Source organism: Equus caballus, chromosome 2, assembly GCF_041296265.1.
Source record: "Equus caballus isolate H_3958 breed thoroughbred chromosome 2, TB-T2T, whole genome shotgun sequence".
Lineage (NCBI taxonomy): Eukaryota > Metazoa > Chordata > Mammalia > Perissodactyla > Equidae > Equus > Equus caballus.
In genome coordinates this window covers 38,788,540-38,815,473 of record NC_091685.1, presented here as the reverse complement: position 1 = coordinate 38,815,473, position 26,934 = coordinate 38,788,540, and the positions used below count along the sequence as shown (strand labels likewise).

At 55.5% G+C, this 26,934-nt stretch overlaps 1 protein-coding gene across 12 annotated transcripts in view; it reads left to right on the top strand.

The window, feature by feature from the left end:
- PRDM2 (PR/SET domain 2) overlaps window positions 1-22,112 on the top strand; it is a 127,473-nt gene extending 105,361 nt beyond the window's left edge. For 10 of the 12 annotated variants that reach the window (XM_023635748.2, XM_023635752.2, XM_070253017.1 and 7 more), the window contains 2 exons: window positions 15,195-15,338; window positions 20,302-22,112. In XM_023635748.2, the coding sequence (XP_023491516.1) occupies window positions 15,195-15,315 (121 nt within the window). In that variant the 3' untranslated portion in view covers window positions 15,316-15,338; window positions 20,302-22,112. The remainder of the gene's footprint in view (window positions 1-15,194; window positions 15,339-20,301) is intronic. The other 2 variants (XM_070252991.1, XM_023635750.2) reach the window with 1 other exon arrangement.
- The last annotated feature ends 4,822 nt before the right edge of the window (window positions 22,113-26,934 follow it).

Sequence of the window (26,934 nt, the reverse complement as noted above, 5' to 3'; positions counted from 1 at the left end):
CCGACCCACCATATTAATGGATGCTCCTCATTCCTTCTGGAAAGCATCCTGACGACACCTAGGGGGAGAGCCCGTACACTTCAGTTCCCAGCAATCAAGTTAAATAATGCCAAAGGTCAGTTCTGTTTGTTCCCAACCCTCTTTGTGCCACTCATATTTATTATTGTGCTTGTATGACTTAAATAGTATCCAAACTGATGAAATACGAGCATAGAAGTGTTTATGAGAAATAAGTTGAATGCTTAGAAAGACTTACAGTAATTTGTTTAAAAAATGCTATCCAATTAGGGGTGGGTGAGAAAGAATTAAAAATTTACATAAAGGCATGGAAAGATTTTGCACTCAGATTGCTTTTATGTGTCTTAAGTTCTTGCCCCTCTGTAAACAATAACTGGAAATCATAGATGATGCATTATGGGTGTGATTTAGTCAAGAAAGAGTGCAGATCTTGGCCCTTCATTCATTGTCTTCATCCATTCATTAATAATGAATGTAGGGGCTGGTGCCTGCTGTCGTGTGCCAGGTGCTGTTCTAGAAGGATGCAGCATTGAACCCAGCGGGTAAAATTGCCCACCCTCCTGGAACTCACATTCTAGGCGGGGAGGCAGACAGTGAACAAGCAGGTAACTGGATAGGATGTCAGGTGATGAGTGCTGTGCAAGAAGTAAAACAGGGAAGAGGGCAGAGAGTTCTGGAGTGAAAATGGGAGCTACCGTTTTAAATAGAGGGGTCAGAGAAAGGCTGACCGAAAAAGGGAAATTTAAGCAAAGACTTGGAGATGAGGAAGCAAGCCTGCGATGAAGGGGAGGAAAGCACTTGGCAGAGGGAAGAGCAAGTGCCAGGGTCCTGAAGTGGAAGCATCCCTGGCATGCTCAAGGAAGAGTGAGAGGCCAGGAGGGGAAAGGAATAGGAGATGAGGTCGGGGTAACCAGGGGTGGTTCGTACTGGCTATTGGAATAGGAGATGAGGTCGGGGTAACCAGGGGTGGTTCGTATTGGCTATTGGAGTAGGAGATGAGGTCGGGGTACCCAGGGGTGGACCGTATTGGCTATTGGAGTAGGAGATGAGGTCGGGGTACCCAGGGGTGGTTCGTATTGGCTATTGGAGTAGGAGATGAGGTCGGGGTAACCAGGGTTGGACCGTATTGGCTATTGGAGTAGGAGATGAGGTCGGGGTAACCAGGGGTGGACCGTATTGGCTATTGGAGTAGGAGATGAGGTCGGGGTACCTAGGGGTGGTTCGTATTGGCTATTGGAGTAGGAGATGAGGTCGGGGTAACCAGGGGTGGTTCGTATTGTCTATTGGAGTAGGAGATGAGGTCGGGGTAACCAGGGGTGGTTTGTATTGTCTATTGGAGTAGGAGATGAGGTCGGGGTAACCAGGGGTGGACCGTATTGGCTATTGGAATAGGAGATGAGGTCGGGGTACCCAGGGGTGGTTCGTATTGGCTATTGGAGTAGGAGATGAGGTCGGGGTAACCAGGGGTGGTTCGTATTGTCTATTGGAGTAGGAGATGAGGTCGGGGTACCCAGGGGTGGACCGTATTGGCTACTGGAATAGGAGATGAGGTCGGGGTAACCAGGGGTGGTTCGTATTGGCTACTGGAGTAGGAGATGAGGTCTGGGTACCCAGGGGTGGACCGTATTGGCTATTGGAGTAGGAGATGAGGTCAGGGTAACCAGGGGTGGACCGTATTGGCTATTGGTGTAGGAGATGAGGTCGGGGTACCTAGGGGTGGACCGTATTGGCTACTGGAATAGGAGATGAGGTCGGGGTAACCAGGGGTGGTTTGTATTGTCTATTGGAGTAGGAGATGAGGTCGGGGTACCCAGGGGTGGACCGTATTGGCTATTGGAGTAGGAGATGAGGTCAGAGTAATCAGGGGTGGACCGTATTGGCTACTGCAGCCTTTGTAAAGGCTTTGCTTTACCCTGAGGGAGTGGAAGTCACTGGAGGGTTTTGAGGGAAGGAGTAATATGGGATGACTTGCCTTTTGAAAGGTTCACTCTGGCTGTTCTGCTGAGAATAGACTGAAAGGTGCCAAGAGTAGAAATAGAGACTAGGAAGCGTAGGCCGTGACCAGGTGAGGAACGATGGCAGGTGGGCAGAGTGTAGCAGCAGGGATGGTGAGTAGCAGTGGAATTCTGGATGTATCTTGAAGGTAGAGCCACAAGATTTGTGAGGATTGGATGAGTGAGAGAGGTCCCCGATGACAACAGGGTTTTTTGCCTGGGCCTCCAGATGGATGGATGGGGTTGTCACTGAGTGATGAGGCGAGGACTGTGGCTGGAGCCGGTTTGCGGGGTGCGTGTGTGCTGGGAGTTCCGTTTGGGGCATGTTAAGTTTGAGATGCTATTGGACATTCCAGGGGAGATGTGGAAGGGTTAGTTGAACATGCAGGTGTGAAGTTCAGAGGAAAGGACCCAGGAAATAGAAACTTGGGGGTCCTCAGAGTACACATGAGATTTCAAACCATGAGCTTGGAACCGCCAAGAGAGTGAGTAGATGGAGAAGAAGCCCAGGAATTGAGTCTGGGGGCGCTCCAGTGTTGAGAGCTCGGAGAGATTTGGAAGAGCCTGGAAGTGTTCTGGGCTGAGGGTGTGGAAGGGGGTGATGTGGCACCGGAGGGAGGTGGTGGTGGGTTCAGACGAGGGCCTTCCTGTGCTGGAGGCCCCTCTCCTGGACTTGAGTAGGGCGCTCTGCATTTCTAAGTATCTCCTCTCCGCCATCTTAGGACGTCGATTGGGTCTGCACAGCAGGTGGAAGTGGCCCCTGACTTATCTGGGGAGACATCTCAGTCACAATCCTCCTCCACTTTCCTGCCATTCTCCAGGTGGTGGGCCATTTCCATCTGAAAACCCATCTCCACAGCGTGCCAAGCGTGACCCCATCAAAACCCGGAGCCTGTCCTCGCTGTTCACAAACACTCAGATCGGCCTCTTGTAAAGAGCAAAAGCCTTTGAGTAACCTGACTGTCATTCACGGTTCAGGAAGAGGTCTGGGGAGGAGACGTGAGGCGTCCTCACCTCCGTCTTGTTCCAACTTGCAAACTCCCCAGATCTCCTGGGGTAAAAACTTGCTTTGAGATTCAGGCACAGAAAGAGGGCAGGAAAGATTTGGGGGTGAGGGTAGGTAGTAACAATGTCCCCTTCTGTCCCCGAGAAGTGGCCTTCAGGGACAGAAACGACCTCTTCTAGAAATCCTTTCTCTTTGTTCCTGGGGGTAAAGTAACTTGTGCATTCTCTACTCTCCCACGGGCAGCATGGTCACGTGAAGCAAATCCTGAAACGTGTTCCGTGTGTTCCACGGAGCCCAAGTCTCAGGGCGTAAGCAGAAGCTACATGTGTGTACACACAAGTGTGCGCGCGCACACACACGCTGCTTCTGTGGTCAAGTCCCTTGTTCTGAGCTCTCATAGCCTCTGTTTTCCCTCCTTAATGCAAATCACTGGTTGTAATTATGTATTTACTTATATATTATGCAAATGAGTTTCTCCTCTGGAACATATGCCCCCCTGAGGGCAGAGACCAGGTCTCTTGGTTTGCTGCTGCGTCCCCCGCGCCAGCACAGGGTCGGGGGCGTGATAGGGTTCCACTGATCGGGCGGGTGATGAGCACTGGAATGGCTGGTTTGGTTTAGCGTGTGGACGAGAAGGTTGCAGACCCTCGTGGGCCCCGAGGACGTCTCTCCGTGCCAGCACACGGACACGTGCAGAGCGGGAAACCTGACTCCCAGAGAGGATGCTCAAGAAGTTCAGGACACGCTGCTTCATACAGCTGATTTTAGAACATTTCTGTCCAATGAGGTTAAATTAAAAACATTTTTTTGGTGCTTAAAGGGCTCCCTCCGGCGGCTCAGCGTAGACCTTTGACCAAAGCCATCCCTGGCAGGACTCTCCCGCGCCTTCCGCGAGCAAGGCTGCTTGGCTCTCCGCTGTGGCCCTCACTACCTGGCACAGCAGGCCATCACTAAGTAGTTATCAGATCGATGGGGGAACTAAGTTTGGGGTAAATGACAGCCTGGATCCTCCTCTTGGGAATTTACACTGCCTGTCAGCACATTCAGGGCTCAGAAATCCTGCCGAGGCTTGCTCGTTTGGCTTCACGACCCCGTGCCCTGGAGGCAAATGGCTCAGGCTACCTTCCCAGCCCTGCCTCTTGCCAGCTGTGTGTTCTTGGGCAAGCTACTGAACCTCTCTGTGCCTTAGTTCCTCATGTGTAAGCTGTCATAGTACCCATCTCATAAATTTCCTTGTGAAGAGTGGCAGTTGTTATACTGTGTCATACATTGGGCACAGCACTTGGCACATGGTAAGCATGGAAATGTTGGCTGCTGCGGTGCAGAGGAGAATGAGGAGGACGCAGGCAGTGTCTGGGGAAGCAGTTGCACTGAACCTTTGTCTGGGAGATGCTGGTGACATGCAAGAACCGTTAGGGGGGTTTTCCTTCCACATCTGCCACTGCCTGGGCGTGAGTCCGCGGGCTTCCCAGTGTCTGGCTGGACCTGGTGTCTGTCCCCACAGGGAGGGGGCCTGTTGGCGAGGCCTCCATGGAGCAAACGAGCGGTTCCTAACCACATGGAGGGCAGGATCCTGGGGAGGCCCGAGCAGCCCAGAGCGGAGTCAGAGGGCGTGGTCCAAGTCAGGTGGCATCTGCAGGCCTCCGCTGTCTCCCCGTCTGTAAAAAGGTCCACCTGTCTAGCCACCCTCCAGTCTGTTTGAGGTCAGCTGGGGTTCAGGGCGAGGGCTCTGGAGATGGCGGGGCAGGGGTGGGGGGAAGCTGCGTGAACAGATTGTGGTCCAATGCCCTGGACCCTCCCAGGATGCTCCAGCCCCGCAGCCCCCTGCCCCTTTGCCCTTTGGGCAGCGTCATCACTCCGTCTGGCTCGTAGCAAGCGTGCCTTTCCCGCGGCGGTGCCAGCCCCACGTCTGGGCTGCCCTGCCAGCCAGGCACACCCAGGGCTCCCGAGACGAGCTGGCTGAGATGCCCTTGAGTTCCCACAAGGCTGCTCCATCAAGGCAGCCACCCCTTACTGTTTGCGTCCTTGGACGGGCACCAGACATCGAGTTCTAGAAATCCTGTGACCAGGGCAGATCCCATGTAGGGCTTACGGGACTCGCATCCCAACAACTCAAAACCATGTGAGGGTTTGTCCCTGGAGTTGACTCAGTCATCTTTGTAACTTCTTTGGCCTAAGTCAACTGTAAAAGACAGAGTGGCCATAATAATTAAGTCCTAGCGTCGTAGAATTTTACCACTTAAAAGAGCTTTTCCATCTCGGCCACGTGGGAGGTCCCTGATCCCTTTCTCTCACGAGTTGGGAACCTGCTTTGTGTGTGTTCATCATTCTTGTGACACATGTATTTGTTCATGTTTTCTTTTTGGCCTCCCTCCTGTTTAGAAGTTTTCTTTTTGAAGAAAGCAAACTCAGCTCAGCTCGAGGGGAAGAGAAGGGACGCCATTTGGGCCAGAACTGAGTGGTTGCAGAAGGTCAGTGAGAGGTGGGAACTCAGAGGAGAGCAGAGCTGGGGCACTGATAAGGCTGCTCCTCCAGCCTGCTGGGGCTTCCCCGCCTGAGCCGGGCCTGCCACGGGCAGGGCCTGCCACGGGCAGGGCCTGTGTTTCCTGCAGGTGTGGTGTCCTCTGGACTTGTGGCAGGCAGGTGAGTGGGTGAGACGTGAATAGACTCAGAGTGTGCTTGCTGGGGCTCAGGTCCAGTGGGGGAGGCAGCAGGTGGAGGCAGTGACAGTGCCAGGTGCCCTCGCCCAAAGGGCACTGCCTCCCAGGGTTCTTTTTCCCAAGTCCACTGGGGCTTCACTCTGCTCTTCCTCCCCATTATGTGTCCCCAAATGTGCAGTGCACCCTGTTGTGTCCCCTCCTTCCTTCCTAAGAACAACTTGCTGTGTGACCTTGAGCAAGTAACCTCCTCACTCTGGCTCGGTTTCCTTGGCAGAGTGAGTTGCTGCTTGGCACCGCCTCTCTGCCGTCCTGGCAGGGCGGGACGTGGCCACGACAGGGATCTCCCGCTGGCAGCTTCCTTTGCTGAGGTCATCGCAGGCCAGCCGGCTTTCCTGCTGCCTCGGTGGTGTTATGAGCTGTCACAGGCTGGGTATTTGGAGCTCAAGCCAGACAGGTTTGGGGAGATAATGGCCTCGGAAGACCTCAGAACCCGGCGTGACAGCCCCACGTGGCAGGGACGTGATTAGTCTTTGGGATGTGGGGACGCCAAATCAGGAGCCGGCACTGGGCCCGTGCCTCCCTCAGAGCTGATGGGCAGGAGGGCAAATCTGTCTGCTAAGAGGCAGCCAGCCCTGGAGTCGGATCCCTGTGAGTCCTGGCTCCCTCCTTCCCGCTCCAGGCTCCCCCTCCTTCCTCCGCCCCTTCTATTCCCGCCTTTCTCTGTGACCTTAACCCCAGTACTTGATCTCTCTGTGCTGCTGTCCCCTCATCCACAAAAAGGGCACAATAACCATTCCCCATCTCACATCGTCAAAGGGGGGATTAAGTGAGAAAACCGCGTAAGCACAGCCCGCAGGGCCCCGATGCCAGCCCCTCGTGTGTTAGCCGCGGGCACCCCCTCCGCCCTCAGCCCCCGCCAGCCGCCAGCATCTCCACTTGAAGGAACCCCAGTGACGGTCCCGGCTCATGGTTTCAAGCCTCTGCTCCTGTCCCCCAGGGACACTTTCATTTTCCTGCCTCAGCCATCACGTGGGAAAGGCCTGCTCCACAAAACTTCCCTGGCCTCCCCCAGCTTCAGACCAGGCCTCTGCCACGCCCCCAGTACCCACAGCGCCTGCACTTGACTCCTGCCGAAGGCTGCCCAGCCCCGCTCCCAACCTCAGTGCACAGATGCCTCTCCAGGGATCCCGTTAAGATGCAGTTTCTGACTTGGGTGCTGGGGTGGGGGCCGAGCGGCTGCATTTCTGATGAGCCCCCAGGGACTGCGGATGCTGCTGGGCCTCGGACCACACTTTGAGTAGAGGGCTCTGGACCAGTGGCTCTCAAGGGTGGCCTTTAAAATTCTCAATTCCCGGGACGCAAACCAGCTAGATCAGCGCCGGGCGGGCTGAGCAGCAGGCCTCAGGGCTGTTTTCGTCTCTCTGGGTGACTCCAGGGAGTGTTGCAGTTTGAGACCCCCACGCCAGGGCCTTTCTGAGCCTTTGGTTCTAGCCCAAAGCCAGCTCCCAGCTTCTTGGGCAGCTCTTGCGACTGTTCTGTGTGCAGAGGGTCAGCCCCATCTGGCTTTTGGAATATGGAAAAGAGCTCTTCCATCCCCATCGCTGCAAGGTCTGAGTCAAAGGACCAGGCTTTGGTGTCAAATGGTCCTGGATTCAGATCTTGGTTTCACCCCTACTGGCCGAGGGAAGGTGGACATTGGGCTTCCTCACCTCTGTGAGCCTCCGTCTCCTCTTCTGTAAGATGCGGACTGTCACAGTCTCCACCTCAAAGGCTGCTGGGAGGATTTGAGGAGCTCCTGTTAAGCACCCAAAGTAGCTCCTGGTGCATAGTGGGTGCTTCACATTCTTTTCCTTGCTTGACATCCTCATTTTACAGGCGAGACTACTCTGGCTCAGAGAGGTGGAGGCATTTCCAGAGGCCACACAGCAAGTCAGTGGTGGATCGAGGGCTGAAACTCAGGTCTCCTGCATCCCAGGGCTATGTCACTTCTCCCACCCCGCCTCCCAGCCTGGGGACCTCAAACGAGTGAGAAGGACCCCACGGGAGCAGAAGGGGCTGCCCTCTTTGGATGGTGACCATTCCGGAAGTGTTTGGTGGCTGGCGCCAGGAAGCCCCCAGTGCCTCCCACTTCTCCCAGCTGGGGGCCTTCACCTGGCTTCCAGGGAAATCCAGCGTCCTCTCAGATTGTCTTACTTTGGCACCGGCTCCCATGCCCTTGGCCTCTCCCTCGCCTCTGGCAAGAGCGCAGAACATCAGACACTGACTTCTAATGAACGGTGCTCCGAGAATTTACGAGAGTTGTGTGACTCCTGCGGGGCTGTGTGGTCTACCCAGCTTTGGGGACTGCGTTCCAGGAGATGTCTCCTGACACGTGTGGGAGGAAGAGGTGAGGGAGCGACGCAGCAGGCCGTCTCCACTCGGTGCCTGGGCAGCCTGGTAGGGGAGCGTGGAAGAGCGCCTTGGCCCGGTGGGGATGAGAGAGAGCCCTGGAGAGCGTGTCCTGGAGCCGGCCGCTCCCCCTCCCTGCTCCCCGTGATGGAGTTCTCTGGACCCTGCCCCGGTTTCTGTCCTCCCTGCCTCTAGAACTCGCTTCTTTCGTGCGTTTGTCTCTGCCATGTCCTGGAAGCTGCTGGCCTCTAGGAGGTTCGGTGTGGTGGTCCGCTGGTTTTCAGTCCATCTCCTTGACCCTCGGGCAGCGGGGGACACTGTCAATCCTCCTTATTCCTTGAAATATTGCCGCCACTGACACCACCATCTTTCTCACATCACTGGTTGCTCCTCAGCATCCCGTCCTCCTGCAGCCCCTGGACTCCTCCCCTCGGTCGCCCCTCCCCTTAGTGAGCCCGTCCTGTCCACCTAGACGCTGCCCCATCCCAAAGTCATGGGGGTCGCGTTTCCGCCACCCGCTTGGCTTCTCCCTCAAATGTAATCCTCGCAAAACTGACCTCCCCACGCGGCCTCCTTCTCCTGCCGTCTTCCCACCACGGTTAAACGGACACCGTCCCACCCTGGAGTCCGGCTAGACTCCAGTCTCTTTCTCAGCCCCCTGCCCCAGCCCCAGCATCCAGTTAGTTCATCAGCAAACCCTGTCCCCACCACTTCCGAAATGTATCCAGAATCCAGCCACTTCTCACTACTCGCCTCCTCAGCTGGCCCCAAGGTCCAGGCTGCCATCATCTCTTGCCTACATGATGGCAGTCGCCTCCTGACTGGTCTCCCCTATTCCATTCTTGTCATCCTACAGTCTGTGCCCAACACAGTGGCTACATCAGGCCATGTCACTCCTCTGCCCGGAAGGACAGCCTGACTCCCACCTGGCTCAGGGCCCTACAAGACCCTCCCCTCTGCCCCGCCTTACTTCTCTGCTATCCCAAGCAAGTGTCAGCTCAGGGCCTTTGCACATGCTGTTCACGCCGCCTACAACACTCAAGGCCCAGGTCTCCCAGTGGATCCGTGACCCAGCTCCTTGGGATCAGCTCACACGTTTCTGTGAAGTCTTCCTCTTCCACCCTGCCACCCCGCCCACCCCCACTGCACGTCCGAGCTCTCTCCTCGACTTCGTTTCTCGCCATAGTGATCGCTGCCATTTGACATGCCTCTTCCTCATTCATCCACTTTCTCTCTCTACTGGGACATGGCCTGGGACCCTCTTGTTCTCCACTGTGTCTTCAGGGCTCACACCATGCTGAGCGATGTTACTGCTCATCCAGGGGCCGAGACCGACAGCTGTGACAGGGCCTAGATGAAGATCTCAGGAGGTGGGGGCGGGTGGGCATGGCCTTCCCAGATGGCAGGGAATTGGGAACAGTCCCCATCCCGTCACATCCGTCACCTGTGGGCCCATATGTGTGTCTGTCCTGTCTGACCAGTGACCGCGGTTTCTCCTGTTAAGCTCTTTGGGGCACAGCGGAGAGGCCCGGCATCGTCTATCTTCGTTGGCTTTGGATTTCCCTGAGAATTGCCTCTTCATGTCATTAAATTATCTGTTCAATGATTGGATAGGCTTTGCCCATTTTTATTTAGTTTTTGTTGTTGTTACTTCAATGCATCTCCCTGGCCCCCGCGTCCCTTGTCCCTGGACGTCACCTTCTCCCCAACTCCCCAAAACCCGGTGAGGCTGGAGCTCCAGGAACACCAGTTGGGGTGAGGGAGCCTCCTTCCCCTGTGACTTGTTAGTCCGTGGAGTTGCCCCAGGCAACACACCAACTGTTAGATCCTCCTGGGTCCTGCCTTGCTCTCTGCTGGGGCCGTGGGCTGGACCCTTCCTCTCTCAGAATCCTTGTCTGTGTCCTTGTCTTCTCCCTGACCCCAGCCTTCCCTCCTGTTCTTTCCGTTTCATTTCTCATGTGTAGCTCAGTGTATCTGCATATCTCCTTTCCCAGAAACCAGTAGGAGCTAAATGAGAACGTGGCAGCCTGGGAGCCTGGAGGCCTGAGTCTCTGCCTCGCGCTGGCCTCAAACTCCCTCTGGAACTGAGCGTTTTTCCCCCTAGGCTCCACCAAGTCACACTCAGACTGCTCAAGGTCAAGAACTCTGTGTGTCTTACTCACCAAATCTTCCTCGGCAAAGCCCCTGGACGGTGGTGGACACACCGTTCAGCCAACAGATAGTGAATGGCTCCCTACCGTGCGTCAGGCACCTGTCTCGGTGCTGGGGGTATGTTGGGGACAAAAAGTGACATCCTGGTGGAGCTGGTAAACAAACAACCAAGCAGCTCCCGAGTGTGTTGGCGGTAAATAGAGTAAAGAAAGTCACTGGCCTGCAGGCCGGGAGTGTCGGGGAGGGCGTTGCAATCTCAGGTGGAGTGGGGAGGGGTGGGTCCTCAAGAAGCCGGCTCTTGGCAAGAACTTGGAGGGAGGGGCGAGCCCCGTGATGCCCTGTGGGGAGCCTTCCAGGCAGGGAACAGGACGTGTCGAGTCCCTGTGGCAGGACTGGACCAAGGAAATGTTAAGTGGCTGAATGACAGAATGGATGTGTCCCCAAGTGCCAGGAATAGAACAGCTCTGCCCTTTCGGTGCCTTCAGACCATTGAGGGATTCTGACAATTAAGAAATTACCATCCGGAGGAGATGATGCTGTGAGGCCACTGTCTATGAGCCCTTGCTGCGAGCCAGGTGTGCTGGACACATCCTCTCCGCTCATGCTTCCCCACCTGTGCAGACTGGGGCGAGACTGCGTGTGAGGCCCCGCTGTGCTCTAACCATCCGTGTGTTTTTGTTCCACTTAGGTGAAATGTCCAGAGCCCAAGAGTAGAGAGCTTTCTTCAGGTGGATGGACAACTCTGAGCAAAGTCTGTGTGGAGCACTGAGCAGGCCCCTCCCGGCCACAACACTATTTTATAAAAGTTAAACCATGTCGTATGAAAACCTTATAAAAGAAGTGCTATACTCGCCTGCCTGTTAGAAACAGCGGATGCTGAGCTTGTTCCGCCCTTTCTTGATGTCTTGGATTTAGTTACGAGCGTTAGCCGTTTTCCTGGGCTGTTAGGAGAGGTGTTCAAGGAGGAGGCCTCCTAAGTCCGCCCTCTAGCCCTGGCACTAAATGGGCGCAGGTTTCCTGATGTCTGAAAAAGCCTGTGCAGTGGGAGTATCGTGGGGTCTAGAGTCACTCATTTCTTCATTCATTAGATTTTGAGGGTCTGCTATTCACTCACTCAAAATTAGAAGTTTAGGCTACAGTGATGGGCAAACCCAGCCAGGTTCTGCAGTCATAGACCGCTGGTCTCCCGGGAAGCCCCGCATCCATCACACAGTCACACAGACAACATGAAGCCGCAGGGCTAGGGCAGAGAGGACATGGCCCACGGCCACTTTGCCTCATACAGGTGGCCTGGAAGCATCTCCAGAGCAGTGGTTCCCTACTTGGTCCCACGTGGGACTCACTGGGGAGCTTGAAACACTGATGTCCAATGCCACCTGCAGCAGTTCTGATGTCGCAGGTCTGGCATGCAGCCCGGGCTGCCCCAGGTGATTCTAATGAGTAGCCAGGGCTGAAGGCCCCCTGGCCAGAGGGCTCTGTGTGGATGTGCTGGAAGAAGCCCCGTGTCGCTGGGGTAACCAGGGCTGAAGGAAGTGAGATGAGCTGGGAGGTCAGTGGGGCTGGACTATCTGTGTAAAGAACGTGGTGCCCATCGGGGGGCCCGGAATTGACAGTTGCAGTGGGGTGTGTCATGACCCAATTACCTTGGGAAGGGAGGGTCACTCCTCAGTCGAACAGATGGGAGGGGTGCCAGCGTGGCAGTGAGGAAGCCAGTGAGGAGGGGCTCTCGCAGGAGACCAGGCTCGGGGGAAGCGGGGGGTGGAAGAGAGGGAGGGAGGCCCGGCCTGGCTCCTGCCCCGACGCTCCACGCCGTCACCCCACTGGAAGATCCCACGGTGCTGACCTCTTCTCGGAAGGCAGCGGGCTCTCCCGGCCGCGTCCCCCAGCTCTTCCCAGCCCTGCTCTGCATCGGCAGGCCGGCGGGGGCGTCCCCACTTCACAGATGAGGAAACAGAGGCTCCGAGGCCGGGAGGCAGGGAGAGCCTGGGTCTCACAGCCAGCGAGTATGAGGAGGGGAACTCGCCCCTGGTCTCTGACGGCCGTGCTGCCACATGGCTTCTCCTAGGATTCCTTTCTTCCCTTAGCAGAGCCGCCCTCTCCCCCAACTACCACCGTCCAAACACAGGGCTCGTAGAGAGTGGAGTGCCGGTCAGAGCAGCGCCGAGAGCTGTGCCGAGAGCTGTCTCTAAACTTAATTATCACAATAACCCTCTGAAATTACTGTTCCCATTTTTCCGATGGTGAAACTGGAGCTCAGAGAGGTCCATGGCTTGCTGAGGTCACACAGCTAGCAAGTGGGCACCAAGAATCATGAGGTCTCTGCGCGTTCACCACCACCAAGCTGGGGACTGAGAACTGTCTGGTTCTGGGGATGCTCGGCACTTAGCATCACGGCCCCAGATAGCCACTGGGCCCTCCGGGGTCCTTTGACCAGAGAAAGGGTTTCAGGATCAGGAAGGAGACTGTCCTGCTGGCCATCACTGCCCTGGTCCTGACGGGAAACAGGTGGTGACCTGGTGGCCCATGGATCCTGGCCTAGGCTCTGCTCCCCTAGGAAAGTCTCCACATCTGTCTGAGCCTCAGTTTCCTCATCCGTGAAATGGGTATAAAAGCGCTCGGTCTTCCTACCTCCTGAGTGGCTGGGAGAGTCCAGAGATAACCGCTGAGAAAGGCCCTGGGGACCACAGGGCCATGTGCCTGTCGCTCCATTGGGATGTTACGCTCCATTGGGCCAGGCAGGGTGCTGGGGTGGTGGGAGGGACCTGTCCTCGCTGGCTTTGCCCTTGGCCATAAGTGCTCCCCGCAGGTGGATGCCCAGAGCCAGGAGAAAGCACGCCCCCTAGTGGAAACGGCTGTGGTTGCTGCGGCCTCAGAAGCCTGAGTGGAACAGAAGGGAAGGGAGCAGGGAAAGGCCGGCAGCTGGAGAGGCTGCAAGGCTAGGGGCTGTTCTCCCCGTTTGATTGATTTGGGTTTTGAGTGTTTAATAGATGAGTGATGAGGGTAACAGACAGAGGAAGAAGCTGGATATCGATGGCGCAGGGCCTGAGCGTCTCCAGAGCTGCTGCTCGTCCTGTATACCCCGCTGGAGACATTTCCCCAGAGGGGACATGGGGGGGAGACCCGTGATGTGCCAGGACCATCCCTTATTCCCCAACAGGACAAGGGTGTGCAAGTTGTCCCTGTTTCCAGGCTGCCTCACAGCTGGTTGCCAACTCACGGTTGGGACAGCTGGCCCACGGGCTGAGCTCACACCGGGGTGCCAGCCAGCCCATAGAGCCCACACAGGCCGCTTTGGGGGCCTTATAATCCCTGCAGCCTTGGTGGACCATGTGGGCACAGGCTTACCGCTGAGTGCCGGGTCTCGGTCTTCTGCCTTGAACATTGCTCAGGTGGTGGAAAGAGCTGACCATGGGCCTGGATCACACAGTGTGGGGGAGAAATTCAAATGCGGCGGCCTGAGCCTGGATGGGGAGCCAGGCCCTCGCTGGTCTGTTTCAACGTCTGTCTGTTCATGCGTTCACTTATTTCATTTATTTTCATAAGCACGTACTGAGAGCTACCTTGTCAACTTTGGCACTGCGAACACTTTGGGCTGGGTTGCCCTTTGCTGTGGGGATCGTCCGGTGTGTTGTAAGATGTTTCACAGCATCCCTGGTCCCACCCACTAGATGCCAGTAGTAACATCCCTCCCCTCAGAGGTGACAGCCAAAAATGTCTCCAGACATTGCCAAATGTGAGCCCGGGTTGAGAAGCACTGGTCTAAACCCTGGCGGTTCAGCTTCGAGACTGGCCCGGTCCCTGTCTCTTGCTCCCTCACACAGAGCTGGCTTCCTGGAGCACGGGAAGTTGTCGAAGTGTCCATCCTTCCCACTGTCCTGGTCATCGTGCCCACCCTACCCCGGCACCCCCACATCTCACCTCCCACCTCTCCTGACCAGAGGGCCTGCTCACTTCTGTTCTTCTATCTAGAGAGGCAGACTTGGGATCAGGGACAAGTTACTGAACCTCCCTGTGCCTCTGTTTCCCCATCTGTAAAGCAGGGCGAATAGTATCCGCCTTGGTAGGTTGTCCATAGAGTAAGATATTGATACACGTGAAATACCTAACACAGTGCTGGGCACGTCATTAAGTGCCATCTGTGTTGTTCTTATTCGATAAATACTTATTTCTGTTGTGCTGGGCTGGGGACGCAGCAACGAACGAGACAAGGGCCCTGACCTGGGGCTCTCACAGCTCACGGGGGAGGCGGACCATTGTCCTGCCTTTGCCACTCAGCCTAACAGTGCTATGATGGGAAGGACGCGGGCGCTGGGGGCGCACAGGAGTTAGAGAAGAAACACTTCCTGGAGGAGGTGGCACCCCAGCCGAGGCCTGACAAACGAGCAGGAGTGAGCTGCTGAAGGAGGGGAGCAGTAACGTCTGGGTTACCCATCTTTGAAAAAACTTTGAAGCTTTTTCCTGAAAAAAATCCAATTTAATGGGCTGTAGTAGCAAATAGGGCCAAGCGGTGTCACAGGATTTCTGAGATCCCGGATGTGACAGTGCTTGGTGCAGCGAAGCCAGGATAGAGAGCCAGTGTGGAGCCAATGGTCTAGAGGGGACCGGGCCCTCCCTCCTGTCCCCACCCAAGGCGATGGATTAGTACTGGAACCCTCCCCAGGTGCTTTGGAGGGCAAAAGGGTAAAGCTGCACACGAGCGTTCATCCCCAGCTCGCCTCCTGCGGTCCGCAGGATGACCCCGCTGTGCGCAGGGTCTCCGAACCCAAATGCTGGGCAACATCTGCTGGCCCGTGGCCTCCAAGAGGAGGGGAGGTGGCAGACCGGGCTCAGTGGGGCTCACAGGGGTTGTTAAAGCTCGCGTCCTATTGGTCTCAAGGTGCCTGGAGAGGCAGGGCCCTCACTGGGCCTCCCAGGCGCCGTCCGGGTCAACCGGCCAGGCCCCTGGTGATGGCATGTGTTGTTCCTCTCCCCGCACAGCTACAGTCTCCGCCTGGCATCCCGGTGCCCTCCACCCGCCGCCCCCTACATCACCAGGCAGTGTAGGAATGTCAAGGCCGCGGCTGCAGCCCAGTTCCAGGGACCCCTCTTCAAAGAGTAGACGCTTCGCCTGCTCCCTGACAGGTACGAGAAGGCTGGAGCAGCTTCTGGCACCGTTTGGGTGGCTCTGGGCACTTCGGGGGGCTGGGCTTAGGTCTTGGGCGGGGCTGGGCGGAAGAGAAGGGGTGGGCATGATCGTTTGTACAGCCCCCTGTGTGCCAGCTGGGGCACTGGGCCTCCTGCAGGGAGGGTGGACCCTGCACCACCTGGGTTGAAATCCCAGCTCTGTCGCTTATTGGCTGTGGGACTCAACAAGTTTCTCAGTATCTCTGAGCCTCGGTTTCCACGTCTATAAGATGGGGATGACAGTAGTACCTACTTCCTAGGGTTGTGAGAATTACAAGTGTTAAATGGGTGCAAAGCACTTGGAACAGTGCCCAGCCCATAGGAAGCACTAGGTACGTATTAGCTGTGATTATTGGGATAATAATAATGGTAATAATACATAGCACTTAATCACGGCCTCCAGAGGCTTGAAGCCCAGAGAAGATTGTGGACGCCCTATTCCCACAGTGGATTTGAAAGTGAAAGGAATCCTAATCTGTAAAATATGAAACTTAGAATTCTGTTGAACCAGAAGCCTTTTTCCAGATTTTCTAATGGTAAAACCTGAGTTCATTCGTAGAAGCTGGACTTTCCATCTTGGGGGCTGGGCTTCCCTGTGGTGACACAGCATGCCTTCTCCCAGCATGTCCCCGAGACGGTGTGTCAGGCATGACTGGAGAACCCCATGCTCCTGTGCATTGGGGCACTGGTTAAAAACAGCCTAGGGTCCCGCTGCCAATTTACTGAACAAGCATGCTGGTGCACAGGGCCTGGGAATCTGTGTTAGCGGGTAGCTCCGTGATCTGGGCCACATGTAAGATTGGGGGTGCCTGTAGGGTCGTTTGGAATGAGAATGTGGTTGTTTAAGGCAAGAGCGGGCAGAATTCTGCAACTCTGGGGTCTTTTGTGTGGTACCTTCTCCACTGTCTGCCCTCCCACCCCCATCTCTCACTCGCTCCTCCCTTCCTTAGCCGTCGGAGCTTCTGGGCTTGCCCTTATTTCTCTAGGAACTGGGGAGGGGAATGAAATAAAACCCCCCCTTCCCAGAGTCTGTTGTCTGCAGCCGCAACTGAGCCCGCCCCTCGGGAACCCGCTCCTGAGAGGGGACGTGACCCGAGCTGGGAATGCTGTGGGGCCAAGTTGACATGGACGCTGAGGTGGCGGAACTGGAAGGGCTGGGAGGTCAGCCCTCCCCCTGTCCCATTTTACAGATGGAAAGAGTGGGCCCGGAGAGGAGAGGCTTGGCTAGAGTCTTCCGGAGAATGGGAGGCAGCACCAGGATGAGCACTTCCCAACTCTGAGTCCCACGCGTGTCCCGGGACCCTCCCTGTGGCAGCAGAGGGAGAGCCAGGCGCAACTGGGCTGATTCCTTCACAGACTGGGTGTTTCCTTGGGCCACCGTGGTCTCAGCGATGATGACGTCCACCCACGGCATTTGCCGAGCCTTGCTAACTGAAGCTCTCCCCTGGGGCCAGGGCACGACCCCACACAGGTGCATTCTTTTCCCTTATTTTCAAACCTGTGCAGCTTCCCCAGCTAGATGCTCAGATGACTACAGGCCCAACTCAGTCTGCATCTGCCACCCTCAGCTGGTATTCACTCGCCAACAGTGAATATGCCAAACTCAACAGTTTAATTTCTAAGGGACTGAAACTTGCTCCTTAAAGTCTTATTTAATTTTTTCTATTTTTCGAATTTGTATTGACAACAAGCATGTGCCACTTATAGAGGTAATTTTTTTAAATGACTTCAGACACGTCTTCCGTGTACTGTTTGTCCTAGTCTGCTGGGGCTGCCATGATAAAATGGCACAGACCAGGGGCTTAGACAACAGACACTGATTTCTCGCAGATCTGGAGGCTGGAAGTCTGAGGTCAGGCTGCCAGGCGGCGTCCTGGTGAGGGCTCTCGTCCCGGCCTGCCGACAGCCCCTTTCTCACCGTGGCCTTGGTGGTGAAGAGAGAAAGCTCTGGTGTCTCTTCTTACAAGAGCACTAATCCACTTGTGAGGGCCCCACCCCCAAATACCATCACACTGGGGCTCACGGCTACCCTATGTGAATTTTGGGGGAACACAACTTAGTCGATTGCACTGTTTAACACAGTTCCAGAATGATCTTTAAAAATACCATGGCACTGGATTTTAGCATGAGAAGGGATGTGTAGGTCCACGCCCTCACTTTACAGAGAGGGGACTGAGGCACGGGGCAGGCGAGTGGCAGACGTGGGAGCAGAACTGGCATCTCTGACTCCTGCGGTGGACAATGGACTTTACGTGGGCTGTGTCTGTCCCCGCAACCATATGCAAACTGTGCATGAGGACAAGGTTTGTTCTGAGAAAAGGATGGCATCCTCAGAGCACCAGGACCCGTGACTGCCCCTCACCCCGCTGTCCCACTGGCTCAGAGGCTCTGTGACCAGGCCGTGCGAACCGGCTGTTCTCCGGCATCTGCCTTCTGCCGTCCTGGGCTGCGTCTCCCTTTTCTGTGCTCTCACGGTGTCTCAGGCAAAACCCAGAGCTTTCTGTTCACTCTTACAGATAGGGAAGGGCCACACTGCCTAGTCCAGCGCGAAGCTTCCACTGCACGTCCTATTTCACCTCTGTCTCTGTCCAATCCTCAGGCCAGCTGGACTCGTGCCTGAGGGTCTGAGATGGGGGTCCAGCGGAGGGACTGGACCTCTCACTTGTCTGGCTGCCACCGTGATCCTCCTCTGGGCTGTCGCTGCTCCTCTGGCTAAGACCTCTCACAGGGTCCCGGAGTGGGCTGGGTGGAAGGCCACCCTGATAAGAGAGCTCCCCTCTGGCGCAGCCTCTCCCGACCTCCCCTCAGCTCCAGCCCCAGGTGTCCAGCCCACAGCCCCTGCTGTTGGGCCCCTCCCTGGAGGGCGGCCTCTCTGGTGGGACCTGGCAAGGTGGCTTCTTTCGTGGATCCTGCTCCACGACCTACAGGAAACTCACACAATGGCCACGCCAGATGAGGGGTGCAGGCCGCTCCATGCTGGCCGTGTCTCTGCGTCCGTTCCTCCCTCTGCTGGGGCTCCGCCAGGCGTGGGCACATGCAGGCCGCCCCTGGGAAGGGAGGCTGCCTGTCCTGAAGGCGCCCTGCTCCACCGCAAGCAGCTCTCTTTCCAGCCTCATCAGAGGTTTGAGGGGATTGGAATTGATGTCGTGTAGTGGTTAGTGCGCATTTTCTGGAGTTGAATCCTGTCTCCAGTAACCCTGGCAGCTACTTCACGTCTCTGTGTTTCAATTCACCCATCTGTAAAACGGGTTAATAATGATAATATCCCTCTCCTGGGTATCTTGTAGGGATTGCGTAGGCCAGTTCATGAAAACACTTAGGAAAGTGCCTGGCGTATAGTCAGCCTTCTATAAATCTGCACCGCTATTATCATTCTTCTCACTGAGTTTGTACAGCGTCATTAGTAGGAGCGGGAATAGTAACGATGACCAGGTCCTCTGGGTGAGAGAACTGAACCCCTGAACCTAGCCCAGCACAGCTCCAGGCTCGTATGCGACCCCCCAAAGCACACAGTGTGAAGCACTCACCGTGTGCCTGGCTCTGTGCCAGGGGCTGGGACCAGGTCTCCATGGAGGAAGCCCGAGGGCTGAGCCACAGGCTCGTACCAGGAAGCAGGCGCCGGCTCTAAGCAGGCCTGACTGGGCTCCGGGCCCACCCCCGCCCCTCAGCGTCACCCTGGCCTTAGGAAAGTTACTTCTCTGGGGCCGGCCCCATGCCGAGTGGCTAAGTCCGTGCGCTCCACTTCCCCTCGGCCCAAGGTTTCGCCGGTTCGGATCCTGGGCACAGACGTGGCACCGCTCGTCAGGCCATGCTGAGGCTGCATCCCACATGCCACAACCAGAGGGACCTACAGCTAGAATGTATAACTATGTACTGGGGGGCTTTGGGGAGAAGAAGAAGAAGAAGAAAAAAAAAAGAAGATTGGCAACAGATGTTAGCTCAGGTGCCAATCTTATTTAAAAAAATGAATGAATAAATAATAAAATAAAAACAAATTAGACTTCAGGAGTTGAACCCAATCTCTCTCCCCTACTGCAAAACCCCATTGTAGTAGTTCTGCTGGATAAAGTCTTCAAGAAAAAAAAGTTACTTCTCCGTGCTGAGCCTCCGTTTCTTCCCCGCAGAACGGGGGTCTGTGTCACCTGCCCTGGGGGGTCGTGAGCACTAGAATGGCGGTCAGTGATAGCGTAACTACTTGGAACCTGCTTGGCAGTGTCGACTGAAGCTGAACACACGCACACCCCGGGACCGAGTGATGACGCCCCAGGGAGACCCTCATCGGAAGTGTGTGCACCAGAGCACACCTGCGAGAGCGTTCGTGTTACACATGCACACCCACCACCCAGGGTTTCTACGTGGCGGGAATATGGGCACGTGTGCACCGTCCGTGTCCCCTAGACGTTTATGAGAACGTCCCAGCAGCGTTACTCATGGTGGCCCCGGACTGGACCTAATCACTTGTGCCCTGGCAGCAGACCAGGCGGATGCAGGGCGCGACCCTCCCGTGGACGCCGGCACAGCAAGCAGATGCCGAGAGCTAACAGCCCCCGCTCGGGAGGGACGGCTCACACACGTTAGGCCGAAGAAGCCAGTGCAGGAGGCTATGTGCTGACCGGCTCATTGATTTAAGTTAAAGAGCGAGTAGAGGGCAGGATGGTGGTTATTCTGGGGCTGAGGGTTGTCCTAAAAGGGCGTGGGTCGGGGCTAACGGAGGTCGGCCGTGTTCCGTTTCCTGATCTGGGTGCTGGTCACACAGGGGTGTTCACTGTGAAGATCCACCAGCCTGTGCTTCTTTCTGTGTGTGTGGCATACTCAATAAATCGTTTAATTAGAAAAATGAAGTGGGATAATGCCTGAACAGCCCACAGTGGGCCCCGAGTGTGCGGCAACTGTTACTATTTTTCTTTTCTTTTCTCCTCAGCACCTGAAGTGACCTGGAATCAGTGAAGCCAAAGGGACGAGCCTTCTGCCCTGCAGGGAGGACCGACCTTCCCAGTCGTACGAGCCTGCGAGAGCGTGTGCGTGTGCGTGTGCGTGCGGCCTTCAGACGGGGTCCGAGCCCCAGGCAGGCAGGAAGGCAGCGGACTCGGCAGGGATGACACGTGGGTGCAGCCCCCGGACCGCGTCCTGCAGCGCAGCCTTCCTGTTGGGTGGGGCCTCTCCTACTATGCAATTTTTCAAGAGCTCCTTGATCCTGCTTTTTGCTTCTCGAGTTGTCTTCTGCCGTGACGGGGACTTCGGTCTGGCCCAGGGTCGGCCCCAGCCCTGTCCAAGGAAGGCCTTCAGGCGGAGGCCAAGTTCCCCTTCCACGCCCCCACCCCCACCCTCCCTCGCCCCCCCATCTCTGGGAATCAATACGTGTGGGCACGTTGGAGCCTCGCTGACTGGCCCTCTGGCCCCTTCTTTGCCCGAGCCACCTGAGCTGCTGGCTCTCGGGTTCTTTCCAGATTTGAAATTCCAGTCAGTCCATGTGCACCTGGGAGAAGGCCCTCGTCCCATTGATAGATCGGCTCCTCCCGTGAGAGCGGCAGGGAGGGGATGCGTGTAGGGGCAGAGGGAGGTCTCCCATGTGCTTTGCCTCACTTGCCGGGACCATCAACACCGTTAGCGTCTGAGCTTCTCAATTAGCTGAAAAGGGAAACAAACAAACAAAAATTGGGCAATGAAAAATAAGTTGGAGGATTGAAAAGCAAGGGGGGAAGAAAGAGATTTCCAGAGGCCATCGGTCGCCTGCCAGGGAATGAGGGTGTCGGGTCCTGCCCGCTGGGGGCACAGCCCACGTCTCGGAGAAACGGGTGAGCTGAGCTAGGCGTCCGACTCAGTTCAGTGAGGGCCTTGGGTTTTGTGCCTTTGGGGCAGACCCCAGACTAGGATGTCGGAGGCCACTCTGGCGCTGTTTTCTCAGCTCCATTTCCAATAGTGATAGATTAAGCCCAAAGTGGAACTTTGAAGAGGACCAGTGGTCACACGAAAAAGGGACTTTTTTTCAGGGCTACTACGGTTGGTCTTACAACTCTGTAAATATGTACGTAGACACTTTTAAAGGCACGTATTTATGTCCCTGACTGTAAATGCCCCATTTTTAAAGTTTTATAACTTGTGTTATTTAATTACCCAGTCGACTGGCTGCAGCGTGGGGTCTGGTCGTGGTCCGGGAGCTCCTCACATGGGCAGAACGATGCCGCTCGTTGGCCCACGTCGCAGTCTCCCTATTTCCCACTCAGCTAAAAACCGTTGTTTGTTTGAAATTTTTGTAAACTGGAATCCTTTTGCCCACTCCTAAAATTAGCCCTCACAAGCATGAAGAACTGTGGCTGTCCCTTACCCTAACGATATGATTTTGTCCCATAAACGTTGACGCTCACGAACTGTACCCCAGCGTCTCAGTCCTCGAGGGTTTCCCCCTTTTAGCAGCGAGGAAGGCTCACAAACCTATAGCTTTCAAAGTCACCTTCAGCCAATGGCAAATTCTGGAAAATGTCGTGGGGGACCTGGGGACACTCGTTTCTGGCACGCACAAATGTGCTGGTCAGCCTGCAACACCCTCAGACCAGCAGGAGAGTTGCCACGAGTGTTTCCATCCTGAAAGGGGAGGGCGGTTCTTAAAGAGTGGTGTTTCCTGGTCAGTGATGGTTCTCGCGCGTGCATTTGGATCACAGAAGAGGATGGTTCTGTATCTGCCACGTGAAGAAAATTAACAATAAACGTGTGAAGCGCGATTGTAAGGAACAAGCGTGGAGTGATGGTTCTGGCTTCTGTGTTTTGTGTATTCCGTTTTGGTGGTTTCTGTGTCGGTGGGGTGGGAGGGGGGTGGGAGTGGGCTGGCGGGGGGGGCCCCTGAAGGCTCCATTCCAAATTCCAACAGGGAGAAGCGGAAGGTTTTGAGGAAGCTTACGGTGCAATTATCCAGCCTGCTGACCAAGCTTACTGCCTTCAGTCCCTCTCCCACCCACCAGCCAGTGAGTTAGGCCGTTTCATTTAGAAAGGCCTCCTATGATTGCAAATGTCTTCTTAAACAGGCGTATTGAGATCTAATTCACATACCGCACCATTTACCCCTTTAAGTGTACAAATCAATGGTTTTCCCTATATTTACAGGTGGGCAACCATCACCACAATCAATTTTAGAACATTTTCATTCACTCCAAGAAGAAGCCCCCTATCCTAGCAGTCACTTCCCATTTCTCCCTGAGCCCCCAGCCCTAAGCAAGCACAAGGCTACTTTCTGTCCCTACAGATTTACCTATTCTGGACATTTCCTGTAGATGGAGTCATGCAATATGTGGTCTTTTGTGTCTGGCTCCTTCACTTCACAGAATGTTTTCAAGGTTCATCCAGGTTGTAGTGTGAATCAGTACTTCATTCCTTTCTAGGGCCAAATAGCCCATTGTCTGGACACGCCATCTTTCATTTATCCATTCTGCAGTTGATGGACTTTTGGGTTGTTTCCACTTTTTGGCCATTAAGAATAATGCCGCTATGAACGTTCCTCTGGAAGTTTTTGCGTAGACATAGATTTTTGGGGTATATCGCTAGGAAGGAATTGGTGGGTCATATAGTAACTGTATATTTCCCATTTCAAGGGACTGCCAAACTATTTTTCAAAGTGGCTACACTATTGTACCTTCTCACCAGCAATATATGAGGATTCTGATTTCTCCACATTCTCCCTAGCACTTGTTATTGTCTTTTTAATTTTAGCCATCCTAGTGGGTGTGAATGCAAATCAGTTCTTTGAAGGGCTAACCATCCATCTGATGACACATCCTGGCAGAGTTAGATACCAGGGCCGCACGCAAGAGGGTGGGCATGAGAACAGGTGAATTTTGATGGGAGGTGAGAGACCCATTTTCTTGGATTTGGGGTGGTAGATCTAGGAGGCCCCAAAATGGTCTTTGCCCCCATCCAAATCTTGCAGAGAGGTAGAAGGAAGAGCCCAAAGTTCTGTCTTCTCACTTAAACGCTTTCTCTAAAAAGAAGACGTGATGTAGTCAGAGTTCTCTAAAGAAACAGAACCAATAGGAGATATATCTATTTTTTTATTATGAGAACTGGCTGGACGGCAGAAGAGATGAGATGAGCCAGCTCCATGGGGAGGGGAGGCGGTGGGAAGGGGCAAATTCCTCCTTCTCTGCCTTTTGTTTCCTTTAGGCCCTCAACAGATCCCATGCCGCCCACCCCGTTCAAATGCTAATCTCACCCGGAAACACACTCACAGGCGCACCCAGAAACAATGTGTAATCAGGGCACCCCGTGGCCAATCAAGCTGACCCCAAATTAACCCTCCCACGTGACTTTCCAGTCTTTGGAGCAAACCTGTCTGGGAAGCAAACACAGCAGAACCTCCTAATGAGGCAACATCCGTGGATCCAGCTCATCAGCCTTGGCAGACCTCCGGTCTGGGCACGCAGAGGTGAATTTCACACAGGCCTGCCTGTGGAGGGACTCACAGTGGGGGAGGCAGAAGAGTAGATGGAGGAGAAAGCAGACCATTTGGGAAATGTAAGAGGCTGGAGCAGAGGTCAACCTTGGGTCCTTGAGAGCATAGAGGTGGGACCCCTCATCCAGCCTGGGCCTTAGGGAGGGCTTCCTGGAAGAGGAGGGAACACAGAGGACGCTTGCAGACCCTGATCGGTCTCCTCCCCTGATCTCCATGTTGGGCCTTAGAAGATTCACGAAGTTTTCTTAGTTACTGCAAGTAGCCTGGAATTAAAATGAAAATGAGAGGGTGCATCAGTGGACTGCTTTTCGGCTCCATCAGGTGCTCTCACACATATTCCATCTCATGCTTCCAATAAGCCCTAGGGGGCGGGCAGGTCTCATGTCTCTTCTACCAGATGGAGCCCCAACAGTCGATGACTCACCCAGGTTCCACCTGTTCAACGTCAGGAGGGACCAGAGCCCACCTCCGACTCCAAGGCCAGGGCTGCTTTTCCACAGGCACCAGTGCCTGAGCGCTGTGACAGGCCAGATGGTCCCTGCATATTCCCTCTCGTCTCAAAACAACTCAACAGCATGAGTACCTCCATGGCCACTTCACAGATGAAGAAACTGAGGCTCAGACACATTAAGCAATTTGTCCAGGGTCACACAGCTGGCAGAGGTGGGTCAGAAAGTGGACTCAAGACTTTCAGGCCCAAAGTTCCTTATTTCCTCCTCACCCATCCCGACCCCTCGCCGTGCCATCTATTGCCACCATATTGTTTCCTCCAGCTCTCAAGCCACCTGCAGGTGGAAACATTACAACCAAAGTCAGTCCCCAACACCCCAGCACAAGGCAATCTGTTGCTAGACTTTGCTCCACCCCAGATGCGTGGCCGTATGAGAAGTGTAAGTTTAAAAGTTCCGGGTCAGGAGTCACTGGGACTGTGTTAAATTTCAGCTCTGCTCCTTATTGGCCATGTGACCTTGAGCTGGTCACCGACCTCAGCTCGGTTCCTTGTATGTCCAAGGGTATGATCACTGTCCCCATCTTCCTACCTCTGGTGAGGAGAGAAGTCAGCTACCGCTGTGTCTCCTGAGGGGAGGTCCACTCACCCGCCCCGAGTCACGTGGCTGGTGGTTAAAGGCGGATTCATGGCCTCCACCCCCACGTCCGCCAGGTGGAGATCCCTGGAGCTGGGTCTGGGCCACCAGCGTTGTCGACAAGCTCTGCACGTCCCGCCAAGCTGAAAGCCCACTGAGGTCGAGGACCATGGCTATAGCGACCACTGAAATCAGCCTTCCGGGCCTGGGCCGACCCTGAACCACAGGCACCACGGGGGCTGGAGGCTGCTTTAGCCGCATCTCTGGTGGTTTTTCTGCGCATCAGGCTGTGCCTGGCACTTGGTCACGGCTAGGGGAGGGAAGACGGGCTCCAGAAACGCACAGCCTCCAGGGGTGAGCAGATCCTGTTAAACCTGGCCACCTGCGTCCGGTGGACCCAAGAGGAGGGCGGTGCTGGCTGCAGGGATCAGGGAACGGAGTGGCACAGACCCCTGGGGCCATGGCACATGGAACGAGAGCCGGCTCGAATTCCTGGGACAAGTGAGAGCCCAGTGGGGACCGTGGTGGAGACACTAGGACTTGGACGAGGTCTGAGGGGAAGCAGACACCGCTGAGCCCCAGGCCTGGGTGAGGTCCACTCCGATCCAGGGCCCCGTGCGCACTGCACACCAAACCCAAGAGCAGCGTGCCTGGGGGTCGGCGCATCTTCCTGGGCACCTCGGTGGGAGCCAGCAAGGGGGACCCACAGCTCCCCTGAGGCTGTGATGCTGACAGTCACCAGCAGATGGGGGTCCTCCCTCACGCCAAGGCTCCAGGGCCCGTGAGCCAGCCAGGTGCTCCTGGTTAAGGCTGACTGAGGTCAAAAGGAGCCTTGAGGCCACAGAGCCACTTGGCTGAGGGGGTGGAAAGCAGGTTCCCGAGCTCCCTGCCCTGAAGAGAGAGGCTTGCTTCACCGCCCCCCACCCTCGCGCCTCAGGTGTGAGATGAAGGAAGAGATACAGTGGTCTGGGGCAGGGTGTTCGGCTCCCTCTGACCCTGTACGCCCTGAGGGCAGAAGTCCACTGGGCCAGGAGACTGGAAGCTTCAGAAGCCCCAGCAGCTTTGCCTTGCCACGGTTCAGCTGAGAGGATGAGCTGCTGACCCCAGCCAGTGGAGCCTGTGCTCCAAGAGGCCGACCTGGCCCAGGACCCGTCCCGTCTTTACAACAGGCTGGAGGGGCGGGCATGAAGCGCCCAGTCCAGTAGGAAATGGAGCCTGCAGCCTGTCCCTGGTGGATGGAGTGCAAGGTAAGTTTCTCTCTTCTTCTCCTGATCTGCCCTCCTAGTCCTGCAGCGGGTCAGAGAACAAGCAGGTTTGCTGGCAGGATGAGGCTGGGGAGGGTCACTCCTGGTTATATGACTTCCGGTCAGCTCCCTTCCATGCAGGGCCTGGGGAAGGGGCCGGGGCCATTGAAAGTCAGCACTTACATGATTCCAAGAGTGACAGTCTCAAAGTTTGTACCTGAAACTTGCCTTATGTATCGCCTCCTAGCCCTGGTCCTAGTAGCCTGTGATGCTGTGTGCACATCTCTGAATCAATCATGTCACTAAAAACACTCCAAGGACATCCCATGCACTTAGCATAAAATCCAGCTCCTTTTTCTGGTTTAGAAGCCCCTCCGGCCCCAGCCTCACCTTGCACATCACCATCCTCCTTCCTGCCTTCTCTGTTCCAGCCAAAGCACTTGTCTTTCTGCTCCTGGACTATGTAAACTTTCTTCTGCCTCAGGGCCTTTGCATGAACTAATCCCTCTGCCTGCAATGACTTTCCCACCAAGAGTCACATGGCTCTCAGCTTAGGCGTTGTCTCCTCAGCATCCTTCTCTGACTACTCAAGCCTCAAGTGGCCTCCCATCCCCTGTCATTGACCTTGTTGATTTTATTCGCTACCTGAGATTTTCTAGTTTCTCAGCTTCTCTAGAAGCTGAGACCGTACCTGTCTATTCCCTTGCCGGCAGCTGCGGCCAGCACCCAGTAGGCACTCAGGATTCACCGTGGGGTGCATTGAGCGGCATCCCTGGGGAAATGTG